Below are 24,682 nucleotides of genomic sequence, written 5' to 3' on the forward strand. Positions count from 1 at the left end.
CAGCCTGGGTTCGGGGCCAGAACACCTGGCCTGAGCTTCCTGTTGGGGGCAGGGGTGGTGCCATCAGTACCCAGGCAGAGTCTGCCACCTTAGAAACCACTGTAATTAGCCATGCGCCCAGGTCGGGTGAGAGCGGAATGTACACACTTGGCAGGGGTGGCGGGTCTTTCAGAAGTAGGCTGATGGAAAACTACTTTTCACAGGTGTTTATACAAGAATGTCGTTCATTTTTTTATGGTGAATGAGAATCTAGGTGTATTTGGAAAGGAAGATGAAAAATTAAACTAAACACTGACCTAGCTGAGTTCACAGTTTAAATCGGAGCAGAACCATCTCATTTTGGCCAGGACAGCCCACCCTGAACCTGAACCTCAGGGTCAAAGCAGCTCGGAGCTCAGTGGGTCTGTGCTGCATTCAGAGTCGATGTTATCCTGGGAAAGGATGCAGAAACACTTACATGTGGGGGTGGAGGGGATGGGACATCCAGCAGGTGGGCAGGGTCACGTCACTCCCACTCTGGGAGCCTGGGGTGCTTCGCGGGGTCCTGGTTCCCAGCCCTCCTTTCCTGGAAGATTGCTGTGCTCCCAGCGCCACCGTCCTGCGGGTGGCATGGGGGGGGGGGTGCTTTGTGTGACGGACTCTGCCTGTCTGCCAGGGCCTTACAGGGCGCTTCTGTTGAAGTGACCCACATGGTGGCTCCCCTCACTAACTCACCCTTGACTAAACACCCCATGTCTCCCCTGAGCTGTTGCTTTGGCACAGGGCATCAGTGAGTGGGGGAGGCTTGAGGGAGGGAAGGAGGGCAGCTGTGGAAGAAACACACTTGCTGAGAGTGGACTCACACAGTGCACAGACACCCCTGGCCTCCTGCTCTCCCAGCGGGGGGGAGTGCTGTGAGGGCGTCTCAGTGCGCCGTGGGTGGGCGAGGCAGCCCTGGTGCTGAACTCCCTGTGGGTGTCCATGCGGCCTGTGCCAGGAGGACACCTGTGGGCCATTGCAGATGCCATCCAGGGGATGCCCGCTCAGGAAGGTCATCTGCTCAGGGAGGAGAATAAAGATTGGTCTGGTTTTCTTTGTCCTTTGAAAAATTTTTTCTAGTGTCACAAATACCCAGGAATTTAAAATGGTAATGAGTATTCCTTAAGTTTCCCTAAATAGGTCTCTGAAGGAGAATCAGGTGAGTACTGGTATGTTAGTGCCTCCTGTAACACGCCCCAGGTAGCTGGGCCCCGAGCTGAATGACCCCAGCCTGTCCTGGGCCACTGTGCACCTGAGGCACCCTGAGGCGTGAGGCTTTGCCCTCTGCTCGCTCAGTGCAGAGAGACCAGTTCCCTGAGACCTCAGATGGGACGCTCGGGACCTAGGCTGGTGCTCGCTGGCTCAGAGCTGACGTCCTCACAGGCATGTCTGGCTCTGCGTGCACTACGGGAGGAGGGCTGGCAAGTTTCTTCCGTTCCCATTTTTGTCACTATTTGTTCGGTTTTGGTTCTTCCAGGAAGAGTCTGCTGACGGTGCGGGTCATGGACTTGGTCACCCCGACGGCCATCTTGCCCCTGCTGTTGGGCTGTGTGGGACTTTTCAGTTTCTTCAAGCTGCGGCAGCGCGAGCGGATGAAAGCCTATGTCCAGGACGCTGTGGTGGTCATCACGGGCGCTACCTCAGGACTGGGGCGAGGTGGGTCCTGGGGGCAGTGCTGGCAGCTGGCAGTAGCACTGCCTAGGCTGGTGGAGCAGCTCGGCTGCACAGGAGCAAGGAAGCAGGATGGGCTGGGGGCTGGGCACAGGAGCGATTGCTGAGAGGCCCTGGAGGAAGACTGGCAAGCTGGAGACAGCACCTCTCATCTGAGGGGCAGCCTTACTCAGTGCCAGGGGGTGTTGAAATAGGGCTCTTTATGTGAAGGCTCCCCATTGTCTTTTTTTTATTCCTCACCCAAGGGTATTTTTTTTCTCCATTTATCTTTAGATAGAGTGGAAAGGAGGGAGTTGGGGGTAGGGGAGAAACATCTACGTGAAAGAGAAACATCGACTGGTTGCCTCCTGCAGGACACGGACCAGGGCCAGGGACAAACTGCAACCAAGGTACATGCCCTTGGCTGCAATCAAATCAGCGACTCTGGTCCACGGGCCGATGCTCTAACCACTGAGAACACCGGCCAGGACCAAGGCTCCCAATTTTGAGATACAGACAACTAACTGCCCTTGTGAGGTCCAAGCAGAGCACGCCCTTCCCTGGGTCCAGCCAGCACCCTGGTTCATGGCCTCAGGTCCTTCCCACACCTGTGATTGGTGGGACCACGCCTTCACAGCTTTGGCAGGGCTGGAAACAGTGAATGATGCCTTAGCTGACCGTTTCTCCAATTTGGATCCATTCTAATTCTGTGAACATGTTCATCATCTAGGTCCCCATCTGTCACCACCACATCCTCCCAACACGAATGAGTTTGTAGGGCTGTCATCATTTCTCTTCCAACCGTGTATATTGACTTCGGCAGTGAAGGGGAGCAATATATGTCACCCCAAATATGCCACTTTGGCAGGTTGATTATTTTGAATTAAAGTTACTTAAGAAACAGCTGGTGCAGGAAGGACAGGACACGCTGACCCTCCTCTATTCCCCGGAAAGCAGGAACTCAGTCTCCCACGTGACAGCTGCCCTCCCGACAGCCAGCGACATTGTGATACCTAGGTGAGGTGCTGGGTGGGCGCTGCAGTGCCGGGGGAGCACTCTGCATTACCTGATCGTCTAGCCACTGTGCTGCAGCTGAAACCAATGCACAGTGATACTGAATGCAAACTGTAGCTGAAAACATCCAAAGGTGCCGCCCCGTAGCAGGAGGCAGAAGCCTGCCTGTCACCAGAGAAGGCACCTTCAGGGCGGGCAGGCTGTGTGCACACACCTTGTCACCACCCGATTACTGCCCTCAGCGGAGCCCTGTCCTGCCGATTCTTAACAAATACATCGTGTTTGTTTTTGTCTAAAAGGTATAAGAGCTACCTGCCAGAAAAAAAAAAAGAAAGCCCTGGCCAGTTTGGCTCAGTGGTTGAGCGTCGGCCTGCAGACCAGAGAGTCCCAGGTTCGGTTCCCGCTAGGGGCATGTACCACAAAAAAAAGAGCTATCTACCCTGGTCATTTCTTAGAGCTTCATATTTGGCGGGGGAGGGGCTCCTGTATGTACAACCAGGCCTGAGGGAGGGAAGGTGCGTTTGCGTGTGCTGGCTTGTGCTTTGTATCATTGAATTCTTAAAGCTGAGTCACAGAAGGTGCGAGTGCTCTAGGAGTTCTAGCCTAGCAGTGTGAAGCCAAGATTTAAGCCCACATCTCTGATTTCCAAGCTCAGGCTTGTCTTACCTGCGGGGGGTATGACCAAGCAGAAGGAAGGGTGGGCAGCAGGGGGCTCGCAGAGCTGGGTGCTGCGTGGCTGTGCGGGGCTGGTGAGCCCTGGGGCTGCAGGGACCCAGGTGCACACAGGGCCTGTGCACAGGTAGGCGGGCTGCAGGTGGCCCGCGTAGCCTGGGAAGGCTTTGTGCACCACTGTGGTGTTGGGTGGTGCATGGGGTGAGCCCTGGCCTGTCATCAGATATGCAGACTGGCTTGGGGACAGCGGCCTCCAGGACCTTTGCCACTGGCGGTTCTCTGACCTCACTCTGTTACTATATATAGGTTAGTCAGCAGCTGCTTCTGTGTCAGAAAAGGATTTTTTAAAGAGTCCTTGAGGAGTATTGGAGAGCTGGTTAAGGAAAGGTGTGGTGGCAGGTGCTCCAATGCGTGGACCCTTGAGAAGGATGGGTAAGACAGATATTGTTCTCTGCATCGGTCCATACTTCCTTTCCAGACACCAGGACTGTAAAGGGAGTGGAAAAGTAATTAAAAAAACAAAACAAGACTTCTGGTCAAGATGGCAGCATAGGTAAACCCAGTATCGATCCTCCCACAACCACACCAGAATGACAACTAAACTACAGCACAACCATCCTTCAGAACCGCCTGACACCAAGCTGAATGGAAGTCCTACAACTACAGAATTAAAGCAGCAGCCACATCAAGACTTGTAGGAGGGGCTGAGGCAGACAGGCTGGTCCCACACCCACATGTGGCGAATAAAAATCAGGAGGACACCTCGGCTGGGAAGGTGTTGAGGGGGATTGAGGATTGAGGGGTCCCCATCCCACACCATGTGCCCCGCTCAGGGTTCCAGTGCCAGGGAGAGAAGTCCCCATCACTTCCAGCTGTAAAACCAGTGGGAACTGAGGCTGAGGGAGGCTGAGGTGGCTGGAGCCCCAGGCAGCTCCTCTTAAAAGGCCCGCACACGGACTTTCTCGGACTTGCTGGCTCCAGCGTGGGGGAGCCAGCTTGAAAGGCACCAGAGACATATGGGGAAGAACTGAGCTGTTTGGCATTGGAGGGAGGCCTGAAGAGGCAGCTTTCTCCTGGACAAATGTGCTATCAGAGGCCTTTGTTGCTTTGGTGAGCCCTTCCTGGGGGCGGCAGACAGCCGCCATATCTGGGACTCCAGCAACCTGGCTCACACTGGTAGCCCCGCCCTGGTGATTCCCTGAGGCCCCACCCTGCCCCACCCAACTTTCAGGCCCACCCAAGCTGTTGCCACTTGCTTTACCATAGGATTGGCCTGTGTTGGATCCTGCTTCAGGTTTTCCTAAATTCTTTCAAACAAGCAGCATCTGGTCTCAGCTGGCCCCATATCGCTCGTTAAGTAATACACAGAAACAAACACAGGGAGGCAGCCAAAATGAGGAGACAAAGAAACAGGTCCCAAATGAAAGAACAGAACAAAACCCCAAGAAAAGAACTAAGCGAAATGGAGATAAGCAACCTAACAGATGCTGAGTTCAAAATACTGCTTATAAGGATGCTCAGTGAACTTAGTGAGAACCTCAGTGAACTTAGTGAAGGCCTCAAGAGCATCAAAAAGGACCAGTCAGAAATGAAGGATGCACAGTCAGAAACGAGGCTTTAACTGAAATAAAGAATAATTTACAAAGATTCAATAGTAGAGTACATAAATCCAAGAAGCAAACCATCGATTTGGAATATAAGGAAGCAAAAAACACCCAATCAGAACAGCAAAAAGAAAAAGGAAAAAAAAAAAAAATGAGGATAGTATAAGGAGCCTCGAAGACAACTTCAAGCGTACCAACATTCACATCTTGGGGGTGCCAGAAGGAGAAGAGAGAGAACAAGAAATTGAAAACCTATTTGAAACAATAATGGCAGAAAAATTCCCAACTTGGTGAAGGAAACAGACAAACAAGTCCAGGAAGCACAGAGAGTCCCAAACAAGATGAACCCCAAGAGACCCACACCAAGACACATCATCACCAAAAAGCAAAAGGTTCAAGACGAAGAGAGAATCTTAAAAGCAGCAAGAGAAAAGTAGTTACCTATAAGGGAGTTCCCATAAGACTGTCAGCTGATTTCTCAAAAGAAACTTTGCAGGCCAGAAGGGAGTGGCAAGAAATATTTAGAGTGATGAAAAGCAAGAACCTACAACCAAGATTACTCTATTCTGCAAAGCTGTCATTTAGAATCGATGGCCATATAAAGAGTTTCCCAGACAAGGAAAAGCTAAAGGAGTTCATCACCACCAAACCAGTATTATATGAAATGATGAAGGGTCTTTTTGAAGTAAATGATAAAATATATGAACAAACAAAATGGCAATGAATACATATCTATCAACAACCGAATCTACAAACAAAATGAACAAGCAGAACAGAAACATTCTCATAGATACAGAGAACATTTTGTTGGTTGCCAGATGGGAGTGGGTTTGGGGGAATGGGTGAAAAAGGTGAAGGGATTAAGAGGGACAAGTTAGTTGTTAGACTGACAAACCTCAAAGGGCAGGGAGGGAGTGGGGTGGGAAGAAATAAACCAAAGAACTTATGTGCATGCCCTGGCCGGTTTGGCTCATTGGTTGGAGCGTCGGCCTGTGGACCAGAGAGTCCCAGGTTCGGTTCTCGCTAGGGGCACGTACAAAAAAAAAAAGAACTTATATGCATATATGCATAACCAATGGACACAGACAACAGTGGGGGGAAGGGCAGGGGCGGGGCGGAAGTGGGGTGGAGGGGGCAATGGGGGAAAAATGACAAACGTGTAATACATTTAACAATAAAGATAAGTTAAAAATAAATAAATATATGTGTGTGTGTGTCTAAAACAACACCCTGCGTTGTGTGTGTGTGTGTGTGTGTGTGTGTATATATATATATGGAGAGAGAGAGAGAATGTCTGCCATCTCCTGAATTGTAACTCACTCTGCTTATGTTCTGCCCCATGTAACATGTTAGGACTGGACTCCAGATATCTCTTTCCCCTCCAGCCGCAAATAATAGGAACAGATTCTTCTCTAAAAACAATAGGGAAGGCTTCACGGGTGTGCGAGTCATCCTTGTGCAGAGCCGGGCTCACCTCGGTATCGGTCCAGTTTCAGTGCATGTGCTGCTGCGTAAGTGAGCGCTAGGAGCAGATTCTTCACCCCGCTCACGTGCTGACCCCCTGCTGGTGGCTGCCGAGGACAGATGTTTGGATGCCCACGTGAGCCAGCCTGAGCCCTGAAGTTGTGAACAGTGATCTTGATTTACAAAAGCCAGGAGAGGCTTCTGGCCGCCCTCGGTAATAGTACTTGAGGCCCTTTTCCTTTTGCTCTCGGCCTTCTTGACCCCCCCCCCCACCCCCCGTCAGCTTTTTCACAGAATGGACGTGGAACCTTCCAGTCCGTTACTTTCATTCCTGTGCTCCTCATACGTACTGATTTCTCCCCTTGTGGCTCTGCTAGGGAGCAAAGCTTAAGCAGAACATAGGTGCCATTTTCCAGAAACCTGATACAGCAGCCCCTCCCTCCCCGCCCCTGCTCTGCGTGTCTGCTCTTTTCAGTGGTGCCTCCTCACATGCCCGCTGTGGGGGTCAGGGCAGGGCACCAGGGGCAGGGAGCAGCAAGGCTGGGAGCTCCGGCCCTTTGGGAATGCTGCTGACGGCTGAGCAGGAGTGCTGCGTCTGGCTGAGTGCAGCCCAGCCCAGCGCAGCCCAGCCCGGATGCCTTCACTGCTCTGTGGAGAACAGCAGGGCAGGAGGACAGTGGCATGGCCCTGACCAGACCACCGGGGACACGCGAGCAGTGGCTGCAGCTGTCTGGATTTGTGCCCTTTGGTGGGATGAGCCAGTGAACACGCCAACCTGAGCTTCCAAGGTGAAGCAGCACACCTGAAGCTGTGCTAACTTCCAGAAAGCTGCCTGGGCATGCGGGGAGGTGGTGCCCGGCCTGCAGAGCCAGCATGGACCTGCAGGGAGGCTGCGGGCTGGGGGCTCGCCCCGGAGGCAGTCCATTGGCGCCGCTCTCCTCCTGGAACCTGCACTTCTCCCCCATCTGGGAGCTGTTTAGCTGTGAGAAATGCTGACCCTTGGGCCGTCAGAACAGTGACCTCCCAGAGAGGAGGTGACCCCCGTGATCCCTCCCCTTCTCCAGGCAGCTCCCAACTTGTCCCCTCTGAACCGAGGGCACAGACACCACTGGGCTGCCTCAGCCTCTGAGAGTCGGGCTGCGGCCCAGGGGTCAGCTCGGGTGAGGGTCGTGCAGACCTGCCCCTGGGCTCTCGAGGGAGGCAGAGCTGGTGAGGACAGGCTGCAGTTTCCATGGTCACCGACAGTCTGTGCTCAGAACATTTTTGAAAGGCAGCTTAGAAATACAAAACCAATACTTATGTAGGACTTTTTAAATCGTGTTTGTATCTACTACTGTATCCACTTCAACTCATTCAATTCCAGTGCTGTTTTATCTGTATCTTACATAAGAGGAAAGAGAAACATAGAGGTTGTAACTTAACCCGAGATCACAGAACCAGTCAGTGTCAGCAGTCAGAGTTGAACACGTTTAGTCAGGACATGTTCGGGGGCGGGGCGAACAACAGCTAAGAGGACCTCACCCTCTACTTCCTCCCTCTTTCCCCATAGGCTAGCCCCCGGGTTCTGGTGGTCTCCCCTTTGCCCCTTCTCTTTGACCTCAGAGTTATGTGGGACCCTGGCTGGGCTAGTCCTGTAGATGCTGCTCCCACCATGGCTGACAGTCCTTCACTGAGACTCTGACACCAGAGTTTGGAGAAGATGAGTCGAGGTGTCCTCCCGTCTGTCAGGGGAGGTGTGTCCATGTGAGCACAGAGCTGCCGGTAGCCCATTTCACCCTGTGGAGGAGCCACACTGCAGAGATGCGCAAGGACATGAGCACTGAGAGAGGGTTCCTGCTGCCAGAGGCCTGGGCGGCCACCACTCCCACCCTTCCCATCCCTCCCTCCCGTCCCGGCCATTCAGCGCTTGCTCTTAACGCTGGAGCCAGCCTAGCACCCTCCTGATAGATCCTCTTTTCTTTGCCACATGCGAGCTGAGTCTCTCTTCTTGCTACCAGAAGAATACTGACCCGCAGAGGTGCCCGAGAGAGCCTGGACTGCTTCTCACCACAGGCAGCGATGTCCTCCTTGGGGCACTGGAACGTCAGGGGCTCCGTGGAGCCTGGTCTTTCCCGGCCTCTTCCTTCCCACCCAGCAGGAGGGAGCCTTTGAAAATGCAGCCACCCACCTGGGCCGGTTTGGCTCAGCGGTTAGAATGTCGGCCTGCAGTCCAGAGAGGCCCCGGTTCGGGTCCCGCTAAGGGCATGTACCTTGGTTGCATTTTGTCCGGCCCTGGTTGGGGTCATGTGGGTTTCAGCCACTCAGTATGTCTCTCACACTGATGTTTCTCTCTTCCTTCCTCTCTCCCTCCCCCTATCTGAAGATAAATGCAAAAAAAAAAAAAAAAAGTCCTCAGGTGAGGATTTAAAAAAAGAAAGAAAGTGCAGCCACCCTTTCTAATTTTCTGCTGTTGTAGACATCAGCATGTTTCAACTCTTTACTCTCCAGTTGTATTATTTCCCAGCCTAGCAGGGTGGGTGCACTCTCCATTTTCTGCCCCAGCTGTCACTCCGTGCCCCCAGGTGCTTGTCTCCTCTGCTCCCTCTGCCTCCTCCAGTAAACAATGGCCCCTCAGACTCCCCAGCCCTTCTCGACAGAGCCCTGTGTCCCCCATGACTCTCCAGAAACATGTAAACACCCAGTAGACTTGTACTGATTGCATTCAGGGGACCTGGGAGCAGGCTGGGCTATACTAGGACGCAGGCCTCTGCAGCCACAGTGCAGCAGCCCGCATTGCCTGGTCACCAGCGTGTCGTGTCACCTCGCCAAACTTCCTCCGTTGTGGAAAGGGATGATGCTCACAGGGTCATTCAGAGCTGAAGATGATCATGGAACGTCCTGAGCATAGTACCTATTCGTTCTGTCAGCCAGCCCCTGCCTTCCTGCCCTGTGGGTGTCAGCACACATCCGAACCTGAGCTCTGAGGCAGCAAGAGTTCCTCTGTCGTGGGACCGGAACTCCTAGCTCCACGCCTGCTCCACAACGGGGCTCATCCGTGTATGTTCAACACACATGGAAACAATACACGTTGTACAACATTGGGTCGGTTAGGGCTGCACTGGGGAAGGGAGACGTTGTGTTTCCTCAGCCACCAAGGTTCTCTCTTCTGCCTTCAGAGTGTGCCAAAGTCTTCTACGCTGCGGGCGCTAAGCTGGTGCTCTGTGGCCGGAACAGGGAGGCCCTAGAAGAGCTCACCAAAGAACTCGCTGCTTCTCAGGCCACCAAGGTGAGCCCACGGGTGTGTTTCTGTGGGGAAGGGGAGCAAGTCCATCCTCTGCTGAGACAGTGGCCCCCTCCTGAGCTACTGGACAAGCAGGGCGTCCACATGGTCACATGGTGCCGGGAGGGCAGCAGCACACCACACACAGGGCTCCTCAGCCTGAGGAAGAGCTGTCATCGGTTCAAGTCCCAGTCCACCACTTATGAGCCCTGCCCCGCTCCCCTTGCCCGGCTGATACCAGCTCATCTCAGTTTTGTTGGGCAGGGGAAGGCAGGTTGGTGATGACTTTAAAATATTTAATTATGGAAAAATACACACAACATAGTATATATCATTCTACCATTTATAAGTGCACAACTCAGTGGCATTAAGTATACTCATAGAGCATGTAATTATCACCACTGTCTATACCCGAAGCCTTTCATCATCCCTGAGAAATATTTTTACCCATTAACAATGAATTTTCATGCCCCCCTACGGCCCCTGGAAACCGTTGTTCTGCTTTCTGTCTCTATGAATCTGCCTAGATACCTCATATAAGTGGAAAGATATAATATGTGTCTTTTTGTGTCTGGCTACTTCACTAAGTATAATGGGAAGATATATTTGTCCTTCTGTGTCTGGCTACTTCACTAAGCATAAAGTTTTCAAGCTTCATTCATGTCGTAGCATGTGTCAAAATTTCATTTCTTTTGCCCTGGCCAGTGTGGCTCAGTTGGGTGGGTGTTGTCCCATGCACCCAAAGGTTGCCTGTCCAATTCCTGGTCCAGGCACATGCCCCAGTTGCTGGCTCGATCCCTGGTAGTGAGCATGGAGGAGGCAGCCCATGGATGTTTTGCTCTCACATCGATATTCCTGTCACTGTTTCTCTCTCCCTTCCTCTTTAAGAATCAAAATTTTAAAAAAATATATTTTGTAAAATCTCATTCCACTTTTATGGCAGAAAAATATCCCATTATATATGTATACCACATTGTTTATCCATTCATTTGTTGATGGACCCTGTGGTTGTGTCCACCTTTTGGCGATGACTATGAACACTGGTACACATGCACCTGTTTGAGTCCCTCCTCTCAGTGTTTTGGATTTACGCCTAGAAGTGGAACTGCTTGAGCACATGGTAGTTTCATGTTTAACCTTTGGAGGAACTGCCAGACTGTTTCCATAGCAGCAACACCACTTTGTGTCCCACCAGCAGTGCACAAGGGCTCCAGCCTCTCTGTCCCTTCCTTGCCAACGCTTGTCATTTTCTGTTGTTCTTAGTTACACCTACCCCAGGAGGTCTGGCCATCTTAATTTTTTTGCATACTCTTTTTAATTTTATTTCTCAATTACAGTTTACATTTGATATTATTTTGTATTAGTTTCAGAGGTAGAGCACAGTGGTTAGATAATCATACTTGACACAGTGTTCCCCCTGATATTTCCAGTATGCATCTGATACCACACTTGGTTATTAGAATATTATTGACTATATTTCCAGTGCTGTACTTTACATCCTGTGACTATCTTGTAACTTCCAACTGTACTTCTTAATCCCTTCACCTTTTTCATCCACAGTCCCCCAGCCAATCTCCCTTCTGGCAACCTATCTCAGTCTGCTTCAGTTTTGTTTATTTTGTTCTTTAGATGCCATACATAAGTGAAATCACATGGTATTTGTCTTTCTCTGACTGATTTATTTCACTGAGCATAATATCATCTAGGTCCATCCCTGGTGTAGCAGATGGTAATATTTCATTCTTTTCTATGGTCGAGTAATATTCCATTGTATATATGTACCACAGCTTTGCTTTTTTGTCCCCACCCAAGGACATTTTCATTGATTTTTAGAGAGAGAGGGAGAGAGAGGCACAGATATGAAAGAGAAACATCTATTGGTTGCCTTCTGTACACGCCCCAACCTAGGATCGACCAGGGATGGAACCCACAGTCTAGATATGTGTCCTGACCAAGAAACGAATCGGTGACCTTGTGGCATAGGGGCTGACGTTCTAACTGACTGAGCCACACTGGCTAAGGCTGTGCCACAGTTTTGTTATTCACTTGTCTATTGATGGGCTCTTGGGTTACTTTCATATCTTGGCTATTGTAAATAACAGAGTGTGCATACTCTTTTTTTATATTCATAATTTATTTTTATTTTTTCTCCAATTTTCCAGATTTTTAAAAATTGCATTTATTGGCGTGACATTAATAAAATTATATAGTCCGGCTAGTGTGGTTCAGTGGTTGAGCATCGACCCATGCACTAAGAGGTCGCCAGTTCGATTCCCGGTCAGGACACATGCTTAGGTTGTGGGCCCGATCCCCAATGTGGGGCATACAGGAGGCGGCCAGTCAATGTTCTCTCTCATTGATGTTTCCATCTCTCTCTCCCTCTCACTTCCCCTCTCTCTAAAAATCAATTAAAGGAAAAAAATTTAAAAATATAAAATAAAATTATATAAGTTTTAGGTGTACAATACTATAATACACCATCTATATATTGTATTGTGTGTTTAAAACCCCAAGTCATATCTCCTTCCATCATCATGTATCTCTTCTTTTTCCTCCCCACACTCACCTTCCCCTCTAGTAATCACCATGCTGTTATCTGTGTCTATGAGTTTGATGATTTTTTTTTTTTGCTAGCAATTAGGGAAATGCAAATCAAAACTAAATGAGATACCACCTCACACTTGTTAGAATGGCTGTTATCAACAAGGAAGGTAATGATAAGTGTTGGAGAGGTTGTGGAGAAAAGGGAGCCCTCATTCACTGCTGGTGGGAATATAGACTGGTGCAGCCACCATGGAAAACAGTGTGGCAGTTCCTCAAACATTTAAGAATAGAGTTACCATATGACTCAGCAATCTATCTCCTGGGTATATACCTGAAAAACTCAAAAACATGTATACACAAAGATATATGCACCCCTATGTTCATTGTGGCAAGATATGGAGACAACCAAAGTGTCCTGCATAGAAGATTGGATTGAGAAGATGTGGTACGTATACACAGCCTCAAGAAAAGATGAAATACTGCCATTTGCGACATGAGTGGGCCTTGCAAATATTATGCTAAGTGAAATAAGCCAATCAGAAAAAGCTTAGAACCATGTGACTTGATTCACATGTGGAATATAAAACTGAAACTCATGGACACAAACAGTAGTGTGGTGGTTACCAGAGGGAACACAGTGGGGATTTGGGGGTCAAAGGAGCTTAATATATGGTTGATAGAAGATTTGACTTTGGGTGTTGGGCACACAGTGCAATATACAGATCTTGTATCATAGAAATCTACACCTGAAACCTATATCACCCTACTAATGTCACCCCAATAAATTTAATAAAAAATAAAAAATTAACATTTAAGTCTTTAATCCATTTTGAGTTTATTCTTGTGTATGATATAAGAAGGTGGTCATTTCATTTATTTTGCATGTATCCTATTTTCCCAACACCAATTATTGCACAGACTATCTTAACCCCATGATATGTTCTTGCCTCCTTTGTCAAATATTAATTGACCATACAGGCATGGGTTTACTTCTGGGCTCCCTGTTCTGTTCCATTGATCTGTTTGTCTTCATTTATGCCAGTACCATCCTGTTCCAAGCACTGTGGCCTTGTAGTATAGTTTGATATCAGGTAGTGTGATTCCTCCAACTTTGTTCCTCTTTCTCAAGATTGCTGCGGCTATTTGGGGTCTTTTGTGGTTCCATATAAATTTTAGGATTATTTATTGTAGTTCTATGAAATATGCCATTGGTATCTTGATAGAAATTACATTGAATCTATAGATTACTTTGGGTAATATGGACATTTTGATGTTAATTCTTTCTGTCCATGAACATGGTATATGCTTCCACTTATGTAGCTTCAATTTCTTTCTTCGATGTCTTCTAAGTTTCTGAGGACAGGTCTTTTACATCCTTGATTAAATTTATTCCAAAGCATTTTCTTTTAAGCAACTGTGAATGGGGTTGTTTTCTTAGTTTCCCTTTCTGATAGTTCATTATTCGTGTATGAAACTTCAACTGACTTTTGGATATTTATTTTGTATTTTGCTACTTTACTGAATTCATTTATCAGTTCTAGTAGTATTTTGCTGAAATCTTTAGGATTCTTGACATACAGTATCATGTCATCTGCAAAAGAATGGGTTTTACTTTTTCCCTTCCAATCTGGTTTCTTTTTATTACTTCTTCTTGTCTGATTGCTGGGCCTAGGACTTCCAGTACTGTGTTTAATAAGATTGGTGAAAGTGGACATCCCTGTCTTGTTCCCAGTCTTAAGGGAAATGCTTTTAGTTTTTGCCCATTGAGTATGATGGTGGCTGTGGGTTTGTTGTACATGGCCTTTATTATGTTAAGGAGTGTTCCTTTTTTTCTCCATTTTGCTAAGAGTTGTTGTTGTTTTTAATCATAAATGGTGCTGGATTTTATAAAATGCTTTTCTGCATCTATTGATATCATCCTGTGATTTTTATCCTTCATTTTGTTTGTGTGTTGTATCATGTTTATTGATTTGTAGGATGTACCAACCTTGCATCCCCAGAATAATTCCCACTTGATCATGGTGTGTTATCTTATTAATGTATTGCTGGATCCAGTTTGCTAATATATGTACATATATGTATTTATATGTGTGTGTATATATATATTTTAATCCTCACCAGAGAATGTGTTTCCATTGATTTGAGAGAGAGAGAGAAAGAGAGACAGACAGACATTGATGTGAGAAAGAAAGATCAATCAGTTGCCTCCTGTACACACCACAACCGGGGACCAAACCCACAACCTAGATATGTGCCCTGACCGGGAATTAAACCCACAGCCTTTTGGTGTATGGTATGATGCTCCAACTGAGCCACCCAGCCAAGGCCAGTTTGCTAATATTTTGTGGAGGATTTTAGCATCTGTGTTCATCAGTATATTGGCCTATAATTTTTTTTCTTTGTAGTGTCTTTATCTGATTTTGGAATTAGGATAATGCTGGCCCTGTAAAAAGAGCTTCAGAGTATTACCTCCTCTTGAATTTTTGGAATACTTGGAAAGGATAGGTGTTAGTTCTTGTTTGAATATTTGGTAAAATTTACCTGTGAAGCTGTCTAGTCTAGGACTTTTGTTTGTTGGGAATTTTTTTGTTTTTTTTTATTACTGCTTCAATTTCACTGGTTGTAATCTGTTTATATTCTCTGATTCTTCCTGATACAGTTTTGGAAGATCGTATGTTTCTAGGGATTTATACATTTCTTCCAGATTGTCCCATTTGTTGGCATATAGTTGTTTGTCATATTTTCTTATAGGTCTTTATATTTCTTTGATGTCAGTTGTTACTTCTCCTCTTTTTTTCCTTCTGATTTTATTTATTTGGGTCCTCTCTTCTTTTTTTCTTGATGAATCTGGTGAAAGGTTTGTTCATCTTGTTTATTTTTTCAAAGGACCAGTCTTGGTTTCATTGATCATTTGTATTGTTTTTAGACACCAGTTCATTTATTTCTGCTCTGATCGTTATTATTTCCTTCCTTCTATTCACTTTGGGCTTTATTTTTTGTTCTTTGTCAAGTTTCTGTAGTGTAAAGTTAGATAGATTGTTTATTTGATATTTTTTTCTTGTTTCTTTATATAGGCCTGTAATCCTATGAGTTTCCCTCTTAGACTGCTTTCCCTGTGTCCCATAGATTTTGGGTTGTTGTCTTCTCATTTTCATTTGTTTCAGGGTATCTTTTGATTCCTTCCTTGATCTCATTAACACATTAATTGTTTAATAACATGTTATTTAACCTCTGTGTTTTGTGTGTTTTTCTTGTGATTGATTTCTAGTTTCATACCATTATGGTCAGAAGAGATGCTTGATGTGATTGAAATTTTCTTAAATTTATTGAGATTGTTTTGTGGACTAACGTGGTTTATCCTAGAAAATGTTCCATGTGCACTTGAAAAAAATGTATATTCTGCTGTTTTGGGGTGAAATGCTCTGAAGATATCAATTAAATCCACCTGATCTTGTGTGTCTTTTATGGCTGCCATTTCTTTGTTAATTTCCTGTCTGGAAGATCTATCCATTCATGCCTGTTAGGACTGTATTACTGTCAGTCTCTCCTTTTATGTCCATCAAGATTTGTTTTATATATTTAGGTACTCCTATGTTGGGTGTATAAATGTTTACTTATATATTCTTGTTGGATTGCTTCCTTTATTATCACATAGTGTCCTTTTTTGTTTTAAAGTCTCTTTTGTCAGATATAAATATTGCTACCTCAGCTCTTTATTCCTTTCCATTTACATGAAATATCTTTTTCCATCCCTTTTAGTCTGTGTGAACCTTTCATTCTGAGGTGATCTCTTGTAAACAGCATATATATGGGTCTTGTTTTCTTATCCAGTCATCTGCCAGATGTCTTTTGATTGGAACATTTAAGCCATTTATATTTAAAGTGATTACTAATAGATATGTATTTATTGCCATTTTATTTTTTTTCAACTATGTGCCTCTGGGGTTTTATTGTTTTTCATTTTCTTCTTAAAGAAGGTTCTTTAACATTTCTTGTTACACTGGTTTGGTGGTAACAAACTCCTTTAGCTTTGGCTTGTCTGGGAAGCTCGCTCTTTCTCCTTTCATTCTAAGTGATAGCCTTGCTGGGTAAAGTATTGTTGGTTGTAGCTCTTTTTTTTTCATCACTTTGAATATTTCTTGCCAATCCCTTCTGGCCAGAAATATTTCTGTTGAGAAATCAGCTTATAGTCTTATGGGAGCCCCTTGTAGGTAATGACCGTTTTTTTTCTTGCTGCTTTTAAGATTCTCTGTTTTCCTTTAACCTTTGCCATTTTAATTATGATGTGTCTTGGTGTGCGCCTTTTTGGGTTCATCTTATTTGGGACTCTCTGTGCTTACTGGAGTTGTGTGTCTGTTTTTTGGGTTTTTTTTTTTTTATCTTCACCTGAGGACATTTTTCCATTTTTTGTTCAGATAGAGTGGGGGTGGGAGGGAGAGGGAGAGAGAGAGAGAAACATCGACGTGAAAGGGACACATCGAGTGGCTGCCACCCACATGACCAACCAGAGCCGGGGACAAATTGCAACTGAGGTACATGCCCTTAGCGGGAACCGAACCCGGGTCTCTCTGGACCGCAGGCCTACGCTCTAACCGCTGAGCCAAACCGGCCAGGGCTGGAGTTGTGTGTCTTTTTCATTCACCAGGTTAGGGAAGTTTTTAGTCATTATTTCTTCAAATAGGTGCCTAATCCCTTGATCTCTCTCTCTTCTACTTCTGGTACCCCTATAATGTGGACATTATTATATTTCAGGTTGTTCCAAAGGTCCCTTAAACTATCATTGTTTTTCATTCTTTTTTTTTTTCCTGCTCTGATTGGGTATTTCTTTCTACCTTGTCTTCCAAATCGCTGATCGACCCTCTGCTTCATCCAACTTACTGTTTATTCCTTTTAGTATATTCTTCATTCCAAATATTGTATTCTTCATTTCTGTTTTTAATGGTTTCTATGTCCTTTTTCATGCTATTGTAGTTCTAAGTACCTTGTAGTTCTCATTAAATTCCTTGAGCATTCTTATATCCATTTTTCTTTTTATCCTCACCCGAGGACATTTTTTTCATTTTTTTGTTCAGATAGAGTAGGAGGGAGAGAAAGGAAGAGAGAGAGAAACATTGATGTGAAAGGGACACATCGAGTGATTGCCACCCACACGACCCAACCAGGGCCGGGGACAAACTGCAACCGAGGTACGTGCCCTTAGTGGGAACCGAACCCGGGTCTCTCCAGACCACAGGCCAATGCTCTAACTACTGAGTAAAACTGGCCAAGGCTTATATCCATTTTTCTGAACTCTATCTGATAAGTTGCCTGCCTCCATTTCATTTAGCTCTTTTTCTGGAGATTTCTTCTCTTTTTTTATTTGCAACCTGTTTCTTTGACTCCCCATTTTGGCTGCTTCATTGTGATTATTTCTATGTATTAGGTAGATCTGTTACGACTCCCTGTCTTGGTAGGGTGGCCTTATGTATAAGGTGTTCTGTGGGGTCCAGTCTCCTTGATCACCTGAGCTGGCTGCTCCAGGAATGTCCCTTTTGTGGGTTATGTGGGACCGACCTCCTGTTGTAATGGAGTCTTGATTGCTATTGGCTCATTTGTACATGGGCTCAACCCTCTGGCTGGCTGACTGTGAAGCTCCACCCTGACCACGGCATGTGAGCTGCTGTGTGGGCGCTGTCCACACGACACCGATTCCCCTCAGCGGGATCTGGTGCCTGTTGGGATGTCTTTGTAGACTGCTGCTTGTGAAACTTACTGGATCTTGCTCTGTGCTGTCTGAAGCTGGCTGCTGGGTGTGTTGGTTCTGGATTTGAGAGTGACTCTGGTGCTGGCCAGTGTCAGATGCTGCCTGTGATTGGCCCTGGGCAACCTATTTGGAGCTACAAAGCCATCCACAGTTCATGGCTGCCTCTGCTGGGCCCGGGTGTGTATGGGAAGCACCAAACTGCTCACCAGGGCTGGCTATTAACCAGCACTGGGCGGGGCACAAGTCAGAAAAAGTTCCAAAGCATCCCAAGATCCACCTCAGCCTGTCTCTGCCTGCCAGCTGCCTGTTAGGCTCAGTCACTGAAGGATTCTCTGGCGGTACTCATGCTGTATGAGGTGGGTTCTCAGTGGGTCTCCAGGTAGGGGTGAGTGGTGCTCACCAGATTGATACAGGTTCAATCTTGGGGCTAGTGCTAGGTCTGAGACCACTCATCAAAAGTCCTGGGTATAGCCCTGGCCAGTGCAGCTTGGTTCGGCATCATCCCATGCACCAAAATGTTGCTGATTTGATTCCTGGCCAGGGCACATGCCCAGGTTGCAGGCTCGATCTCTGGCAGGGAGTGTGCAGGAGGCAGCCAATCAATATGTTCTTACATAGATGTTTCTATCTCTCCCTCTCTCTGTAAAAATAAAAAAATATATGTTTTAAAAAGTCCCCAGGACCCTGGCTGGTTTGTCTCAGTGGTTGGAGCGTTGGCCCATGGACCAAAGAGTCACAGGTTTGATTCCTGGTTAAGGGCACATACCTCGGTTGCAAGTTCAATCCCCGGCCCCAGTTGGGGCCATGTAGAAGGCAGCCAGTAGATGTGTCTCTCTCACATCCATGGGTGTGTGTGTGTATCTCTCTCCCTCCCTCCTTTTCACTGTATCTAAAGATCAATGGAAAAATATCCTCAGGTGAGGATAAAGAATAAAAGTCCCTGGGTATACCAAGTTTAGCTGCCACCTGGTGGGTCCTCACACATCTTGTGGTGGGGTGGGATCTCAGGGAGTCATCAGATGAGGTCAGCCAAGTGTATTGGCCCCAAACAAACCAAGGTTTGTCCATGTGAAGGGAGCGCTCTACCTACTTGGGCATATGAGGGAAAATGGACCCTGTCTTAGAACCACATAACTCCACCTGTCCCAGCTTCTGCCAGGAGGAGCCTGAGCTCAGCAGGGTCAGCCTCCATGAGTCGGGAGGATGGGGCTCGTGGATCTCCTGTGAGGTGGAGGTGCTGGTCAGGCTTCATGGAAGGTGAGCCGTGTGGCCCTTATCCAAGAGCCACACAACTCAGTCTGTTCTAGATTTCACCCTGCTCTCGGTAGGGTGAAGCCACAAGGAGTTGGGTGGGTGGGGCTGCTGGGAGCCTGGAGGGTGGGCTAGCAGATCTCTTGTGAGGTCAGAGCACCAGTCAGGTTCTCAATAAAGTGGAGGAATTGGCCCCCACTCCAAAGCACACAACTCAGTCTCTGATACTCCCTGAATCTTCCCAGACCTTTACACCCCAGCCAAGGCAGCTGACTCCTCAGCAGGGCATAAGCCCCACAGGGTGGGTGAGAGGGAGCCCAGAGGGTGGGGCTTTTGCTTTCTCCCTGGCTGATGCCATACAAAGGGGCATGCTCCACCCAAAAAAGATGGTGACTGCGATATGGAGGAATGACTCAGCACAGCTCTCTCCCCAGAGCCACAGCTGCAGACTTTTCTCAAGTGGCTTTAGTATGACCCACCCTCCCTCCCTCCACCAGAGCCCAGGGTGAATGGCTACTAACGAAATTTTATGTGCTGGCCCGTTAAGAGGGTGCCTGTGTCTTTAGCAATCTTCTGTTTCCCCCTGACAGACAGAATCCCCCCTGACTTTCACAGCCAGCGCCTCTTCCTGGCCGTAGTGGTCTGGACTGGGGAGCTGGGCTTGGGGTTGAGACCCCACGCTCTTTAGGGACAACCGTTGCAGCTGAGATATCCCTCCAGAATCCTTTTTGTGTCTCCACCCTTCCTACCAGTCTTGATATGGCTTCTCTGCAAACCCTTGGTTATAACTCTCTTTAGCTAGTCTTCAGTTGGTTGTTCAGGATGATTGTTCTGTAGTTTACTGTACTTCCAGTTTGGTCGTGGGGGAGGTGAGTATAACTTCCACCTAGTCTGCCACCATCTTGGATCCATGGCCAACTGAGTGTTTTAAAAAAATATGTCTGTATTTTTTAGAGAGAAAAGGGAGAGAGAGAGAGAAACATCAACTGGCTGCCTCCTGCACGCCCCCCTACAGGGGTTTGAACCTGAAACCTGGGCATGTTCCTGGATCAGGAACCAAACCAGGACCTCTCAATCTGTGGGAGGACACCCAATCCACTGAGACACACCGGCTGGGCCCACCTTAGTTTTAACAGCATACAAATACTACAGCTCTGTCCTCGCCTTCTGCTGTTTATGTAACTGCTTACCCAATAACATAGATTAATAATGGCTTTTAAATGCATTTGTTTTTTAAGTTGTGTAGAAAATAAAAGGTAGAATTACAAACCAAAATCACATTAATACTCACTTCTATTTAGTTTAACAATAATACTAGGTTTTAAAATTGTCCATGTTACTTTACTGGGTATCTTTAGTTCTTCATATGGCTTTAAATTATACAGTTTAGGTTCCTTTCACTTCAAACCTGAAGGACTCCTTTCAGTATTTATCCCAGGGCAGATCCAGTGGTAACAGACTCTCTCAGCTTTTGTTTAATCTAGGAATCTTAATTCCTCTTTCATTTTTTTTTTTTTTCCTCCTCACCAAAGGATATTTTTTTCCATTGACATTTAGAGGCACTGGAAGGGAGTAAGGAGGGGGAAAGAGAGAGAAACATTGATGTGAAAGAGATACATGGATTGGTTGCCTCCCACACAACCCAGTCTGGGGCTGGGGATTGAACCTACAACCCAGGTTTGTGCCCTTGATCAGGAATCGAACCCACAACCCTTCAGTTTGTGGGCCAGTGCTCTAACCACCAGCCACACCGGCCAGGGCTGTCTCTCATTTTTTTAGAGATAGTTGTGTCAAATACAGAATTCTTGGTTGACATTTTTTTCTTTTAACACTTTGGCCTCCAAGGTTTGTAGTAAGTCAGGTGATAAATCATTTTGAAGATTTTTTTTCCTGTTTTCTTTCTTTTTTTCCATAATTTTTTATTCTTTTTTTGTTGTTGTTACAGATGTTTCTCCTTTTTTTCCCCCATTGACACCCTCATCCCCATTCCCTCACCCTATACCCGGCTTTGTTGTCCATGTCCATTGTTCATGCACACATACATATAAGTTCTGTGGTTTATTTCTTCCCTCCCCCCACCACTCCCTCTTCTCAGGGTTGTCAGTCTGTACCCTACTTCCACTTCTCTGGTTCTACCCAATTCCTCAGATTGTTACATTCATTATATTCCACAAATAAGTAAGATCATGTGATATTTGTCTTTCTCTGCTTGGCTTGTTTCGCTTAGGATAATACTTTCTAGGTCCCTCCATGTCATCTCAAAGGATAAGAGATCTTTCTTTCTACAGCTGCATAGTACTCCATTATGTATATGTACCACAGTTTTTTTTATCCATTCGACTACTGATGGACACTTGGGTTGTTTCCAGATGTTAGCTGTTGTAAATAGTGCTGCTATAAAAATGGAGCTACATATATTGTTTCTGATCGATGTTTCAGGCTTCTTAGGGTATATTCCTAGAAGTGGGATCACTGGATCAAATGGCAGTTCAATTTTTAATTTCTTGAGGTAACACCATAGTGTTTTCCATAGAGGCTGCCCAGTCTACATTCCTACCAGCAGTGTACTAGAGTCCCCTTTTCTCCACACCCTCTCCAACACTTGTTGTTTGATGATTTGTTGATGGCGGCCATTCTGACAGGTGTGAGGTGATACCTCATTGTTGTTTTAATTTGCATCTCTCTGATGATTAGTGATGTTGAGCATTTCTTCATATGTCTCTTAGCCATTTGTATGTCCTGTTTAGAGAGGTGTCTATTTAGTTCCTCTGCCCATATTTTTTGTTTTCTTTGGCATTTTATTTTTCATTTAGTTTTTAAATCTTTATTGTTTAATGTATTATACATGTTCCTTATTTTTTTCTCATTGATCCCCTCTTCCCCCCTGCCGCCCCCCTCCGGCCTTTTCCCACACTGTTGTCTGTGTCCATTGATTATGCATATAAGTCCTTTGGTTTATTTCTTCCCACCCCCCACCCCCCCCGCAACCCCTTTCCCTTTGAGATTTGTCAGTCTAGCAACAAATTTGTACTTCTTAATCCCTTCACCTTTTTCACCCATTCCCCCAAACCCGCTCCCATCTGGCAACCAACAAAATGTTCTCTGTATCTATGAGAATGTTTCTGTTCTGCTTGTTCATTTTGTTTGTAGATTCAGTTGTTGATAGATATGTATTCATTGCCATTTTGTTTGTTCATATATTTTATCATTTACTTCAAAAAGGCCCTTCATCATTTCATATAATAACAGTTTGGTGGTGATGAACTCCTTTAACTTTTTCTTGTCTGGGAAAGTTTTTATATGGCCATCGATTCTAAATGACAGCTTTGCAGGATAGAGTAATTTTGGTTGTAGGTTCTTGCTTTTCATCACTCTGAATATTTCTTGCCACTCCCTTCTGGCCTGCAAAGTTTCTTTTGAGAAATCAGCTGACAGCCTAATGGGAACTCCCTTGTAGGTAACTAGCTGCCTTTCTCTTGCTGCTTTTAAGATTCTCTCTGTCTTGAACCTTTTGCATTTTGATGATGACGTGTCTTGGTGTGGGCCTCTTGGGGTTCATCTTGTTTGGGACTCTGTGCTTCCTGGACTTGTATGTCTGTTTCCTTCACCAAGTTAGGAAAGTTTTCTGCCATTGTTTCAAACAGGTTTTCGATTTCTTGTTCTCGCTCTTCTCCTTCCGGCACCCCCAAGATGCGAATGTGGGCACGCTTGAAGTTGTCCCAGAGGCTCCTTACACTATCCTCATTTCTTTGGATTCTTTTTTCTTTTTGCTGTTCTGATTGGGCATTTTTTGCTTCCTTATATTCCAAATCGATGGTTTGCTCCTTGGATTTACGTACTCTATTATTGAAGCTGTGTAAATTATTCTTTATTTCAGTTAATGCCTCCTTCAATTCTAATTGTGTATCCATGATTTCTAACTGGTCCTTTTTTATGCTCTTGAGGCCCTCCCTAAGTACACTGAGGTTCTCACTAAGTTCATTGAGCATCCTTATAAGCAGTATTTTGAAGTCAGCATCTGTTAGGTTGCTTATCACCATTTCACTTAGTTCTTTTCTTGGGGTTTTGTTCTGTTCTTTCATTTGGGACCTACTTCTTTGTCTCCTATTTTGGCTGCCTCCCTGTGTTTGTTTCTGTGTATTACTTAAGAGGTATGCAGCTATCTGAGACCAGATGCTGTTGTTTGAAAAAATTTAGGAAAACCTGAAGCAGGATCCAAGACAGGCCAATCCTATGGTAAAGCAACTGGCAACAGCTTGGGTGGGCCTGAAAGTTGGGTGGGGCAGGGTGGGGCCTCAGGGAATCACCAGGGCGGGGCAACCAGTGTGAGCCAGGTTGCTGGAGTCCCAGATATGGCTGCTGTCTGCTGCCCCAGGGAAGGGCTCACCAAAGGAACAAAGGCCTCTGACAGCACGTTTGTCCCTGAGAAAGCCTCCTCTCCAGCCCTCGCACCAGTGCCATACAGCTCAGTACTTCCTTGTGTGTCTCTGGTGCCCCTCAAGCTGCCTCCCCTCCAAGCTTAGATGGAGTGAGTCTGATAAGTCCGTTTGCGGGCCATTTAAGGAGCTGCCTGGGGCTCCAGCCGCCTCAGCCTCCCTGAGCCTCAGTTTCTGCTGGTTTTTCCAGCCAGAAGTGATGGGGATTCTCTTCCTGGCACTGGAATCCTGAGCGGGGCACCTGGTGTGGGACGGGGACCCCTCAGTCCTCAGGGAGGACCTTCCCAGCCAAGGTGTTCTGATTTTATCCGCCACACGTGGGTGTGAGACCAGCCCATCTGCCTCCGCCCCTCCTACTAGTCTGGATGTGGCTGCTGCTTTAATCCATAGTTGTAGGACTTCCATTCAGCTTGATTTCAGGCAGTTTTGAATGATGGTTTTTCTGTAGTTTAGTTGTAACTTTGATGTGGTTGTGGGAGGACGCGATACCATGTTTACCTACTCACCATTTTGACTGGAAGTCTCCCATTTTCTTTTTAGAGAGTAAAGAAGGGAGGGTGAAAGAGATAGAAACATTGATGTGAAAGTAAAACACTGTTCGGCTGCCTGCTACACTTCCCCTACCTGGGATCATGCCTGTAACCCAGGCATGGCCATGACTGTGAATTGAACTGGTAATCTTGGGTTGCCTAGGATGACACCCAACCAACTGAGCCTCATTGACCAGGGCTAAGAAGATCTTTCTCATGGAAGGGTGTATCTTCTGTCTTGCTGTTTTTAGAATTTTATTTTATTTTTTTACAGTTTCATTATAATATGTGTTTAGTGTGTCTCTGAATCTATCCTGCGTGTTATTGAGAGTCTGTTTTATTTTCGATATTTTGTTCAGACAGAGTGGGAGGGAGGGAGAGAGAGAGAGAGAAACATCGACGTGAAAGGGACACATCAAGTGGTTGCCACCCGCAAGACCAACCAGGGCCGGGGACAAACTGCAACTGAGGTACCTGCCCTTAGTGGGAACCGAACC

At 46.4% G+C, this 24,682-nt stretch overlaps 1 protein-coding gene across 2 annotated transcripts in view; it reads left to right on the forward strand.

Annotated features, from left to right (window-relative positions):
• DHRS7B (dehydrogenase/reductase 7B) overlaps positions 1–24,682 on the forward strand; it is a 63,290-nt gene that overhangs the window by 27,301 nt on the left and 11,307 nt on the right. For both annotated transcript variants that reach the window (XM_036278438.1, XM_036278439.1), the window contains exons 2-3: positions 1,496–1,674; positions 9,578–9,687. In XM_036278438.1, the coding sequence (XP_036134331.1) occupies positions 1,496–1,674; positions 9,578–9,687 (289 nt within the window). The remainder of the gene's footprint in view (positions 1–1,495; positions 1,675–9,577; positions 9,688–24,682) is intronic.

This window comes from Molossus molossus, unplaced genomic scaffold (genome assembly GCF_014108415.1).
Source record: "Molossus molossus isolate mMolMol1 unplaced genomic scaffold, mMolMol1.p scaffold_m16_p_28, whole genome shotgun sequence".
Classification (NCBI taxonomy): Eukaryota; Metazoa; Chordata; class Mammalia; order Chiroptera; family Molossidae; genus Molossus; species Molossus molossus.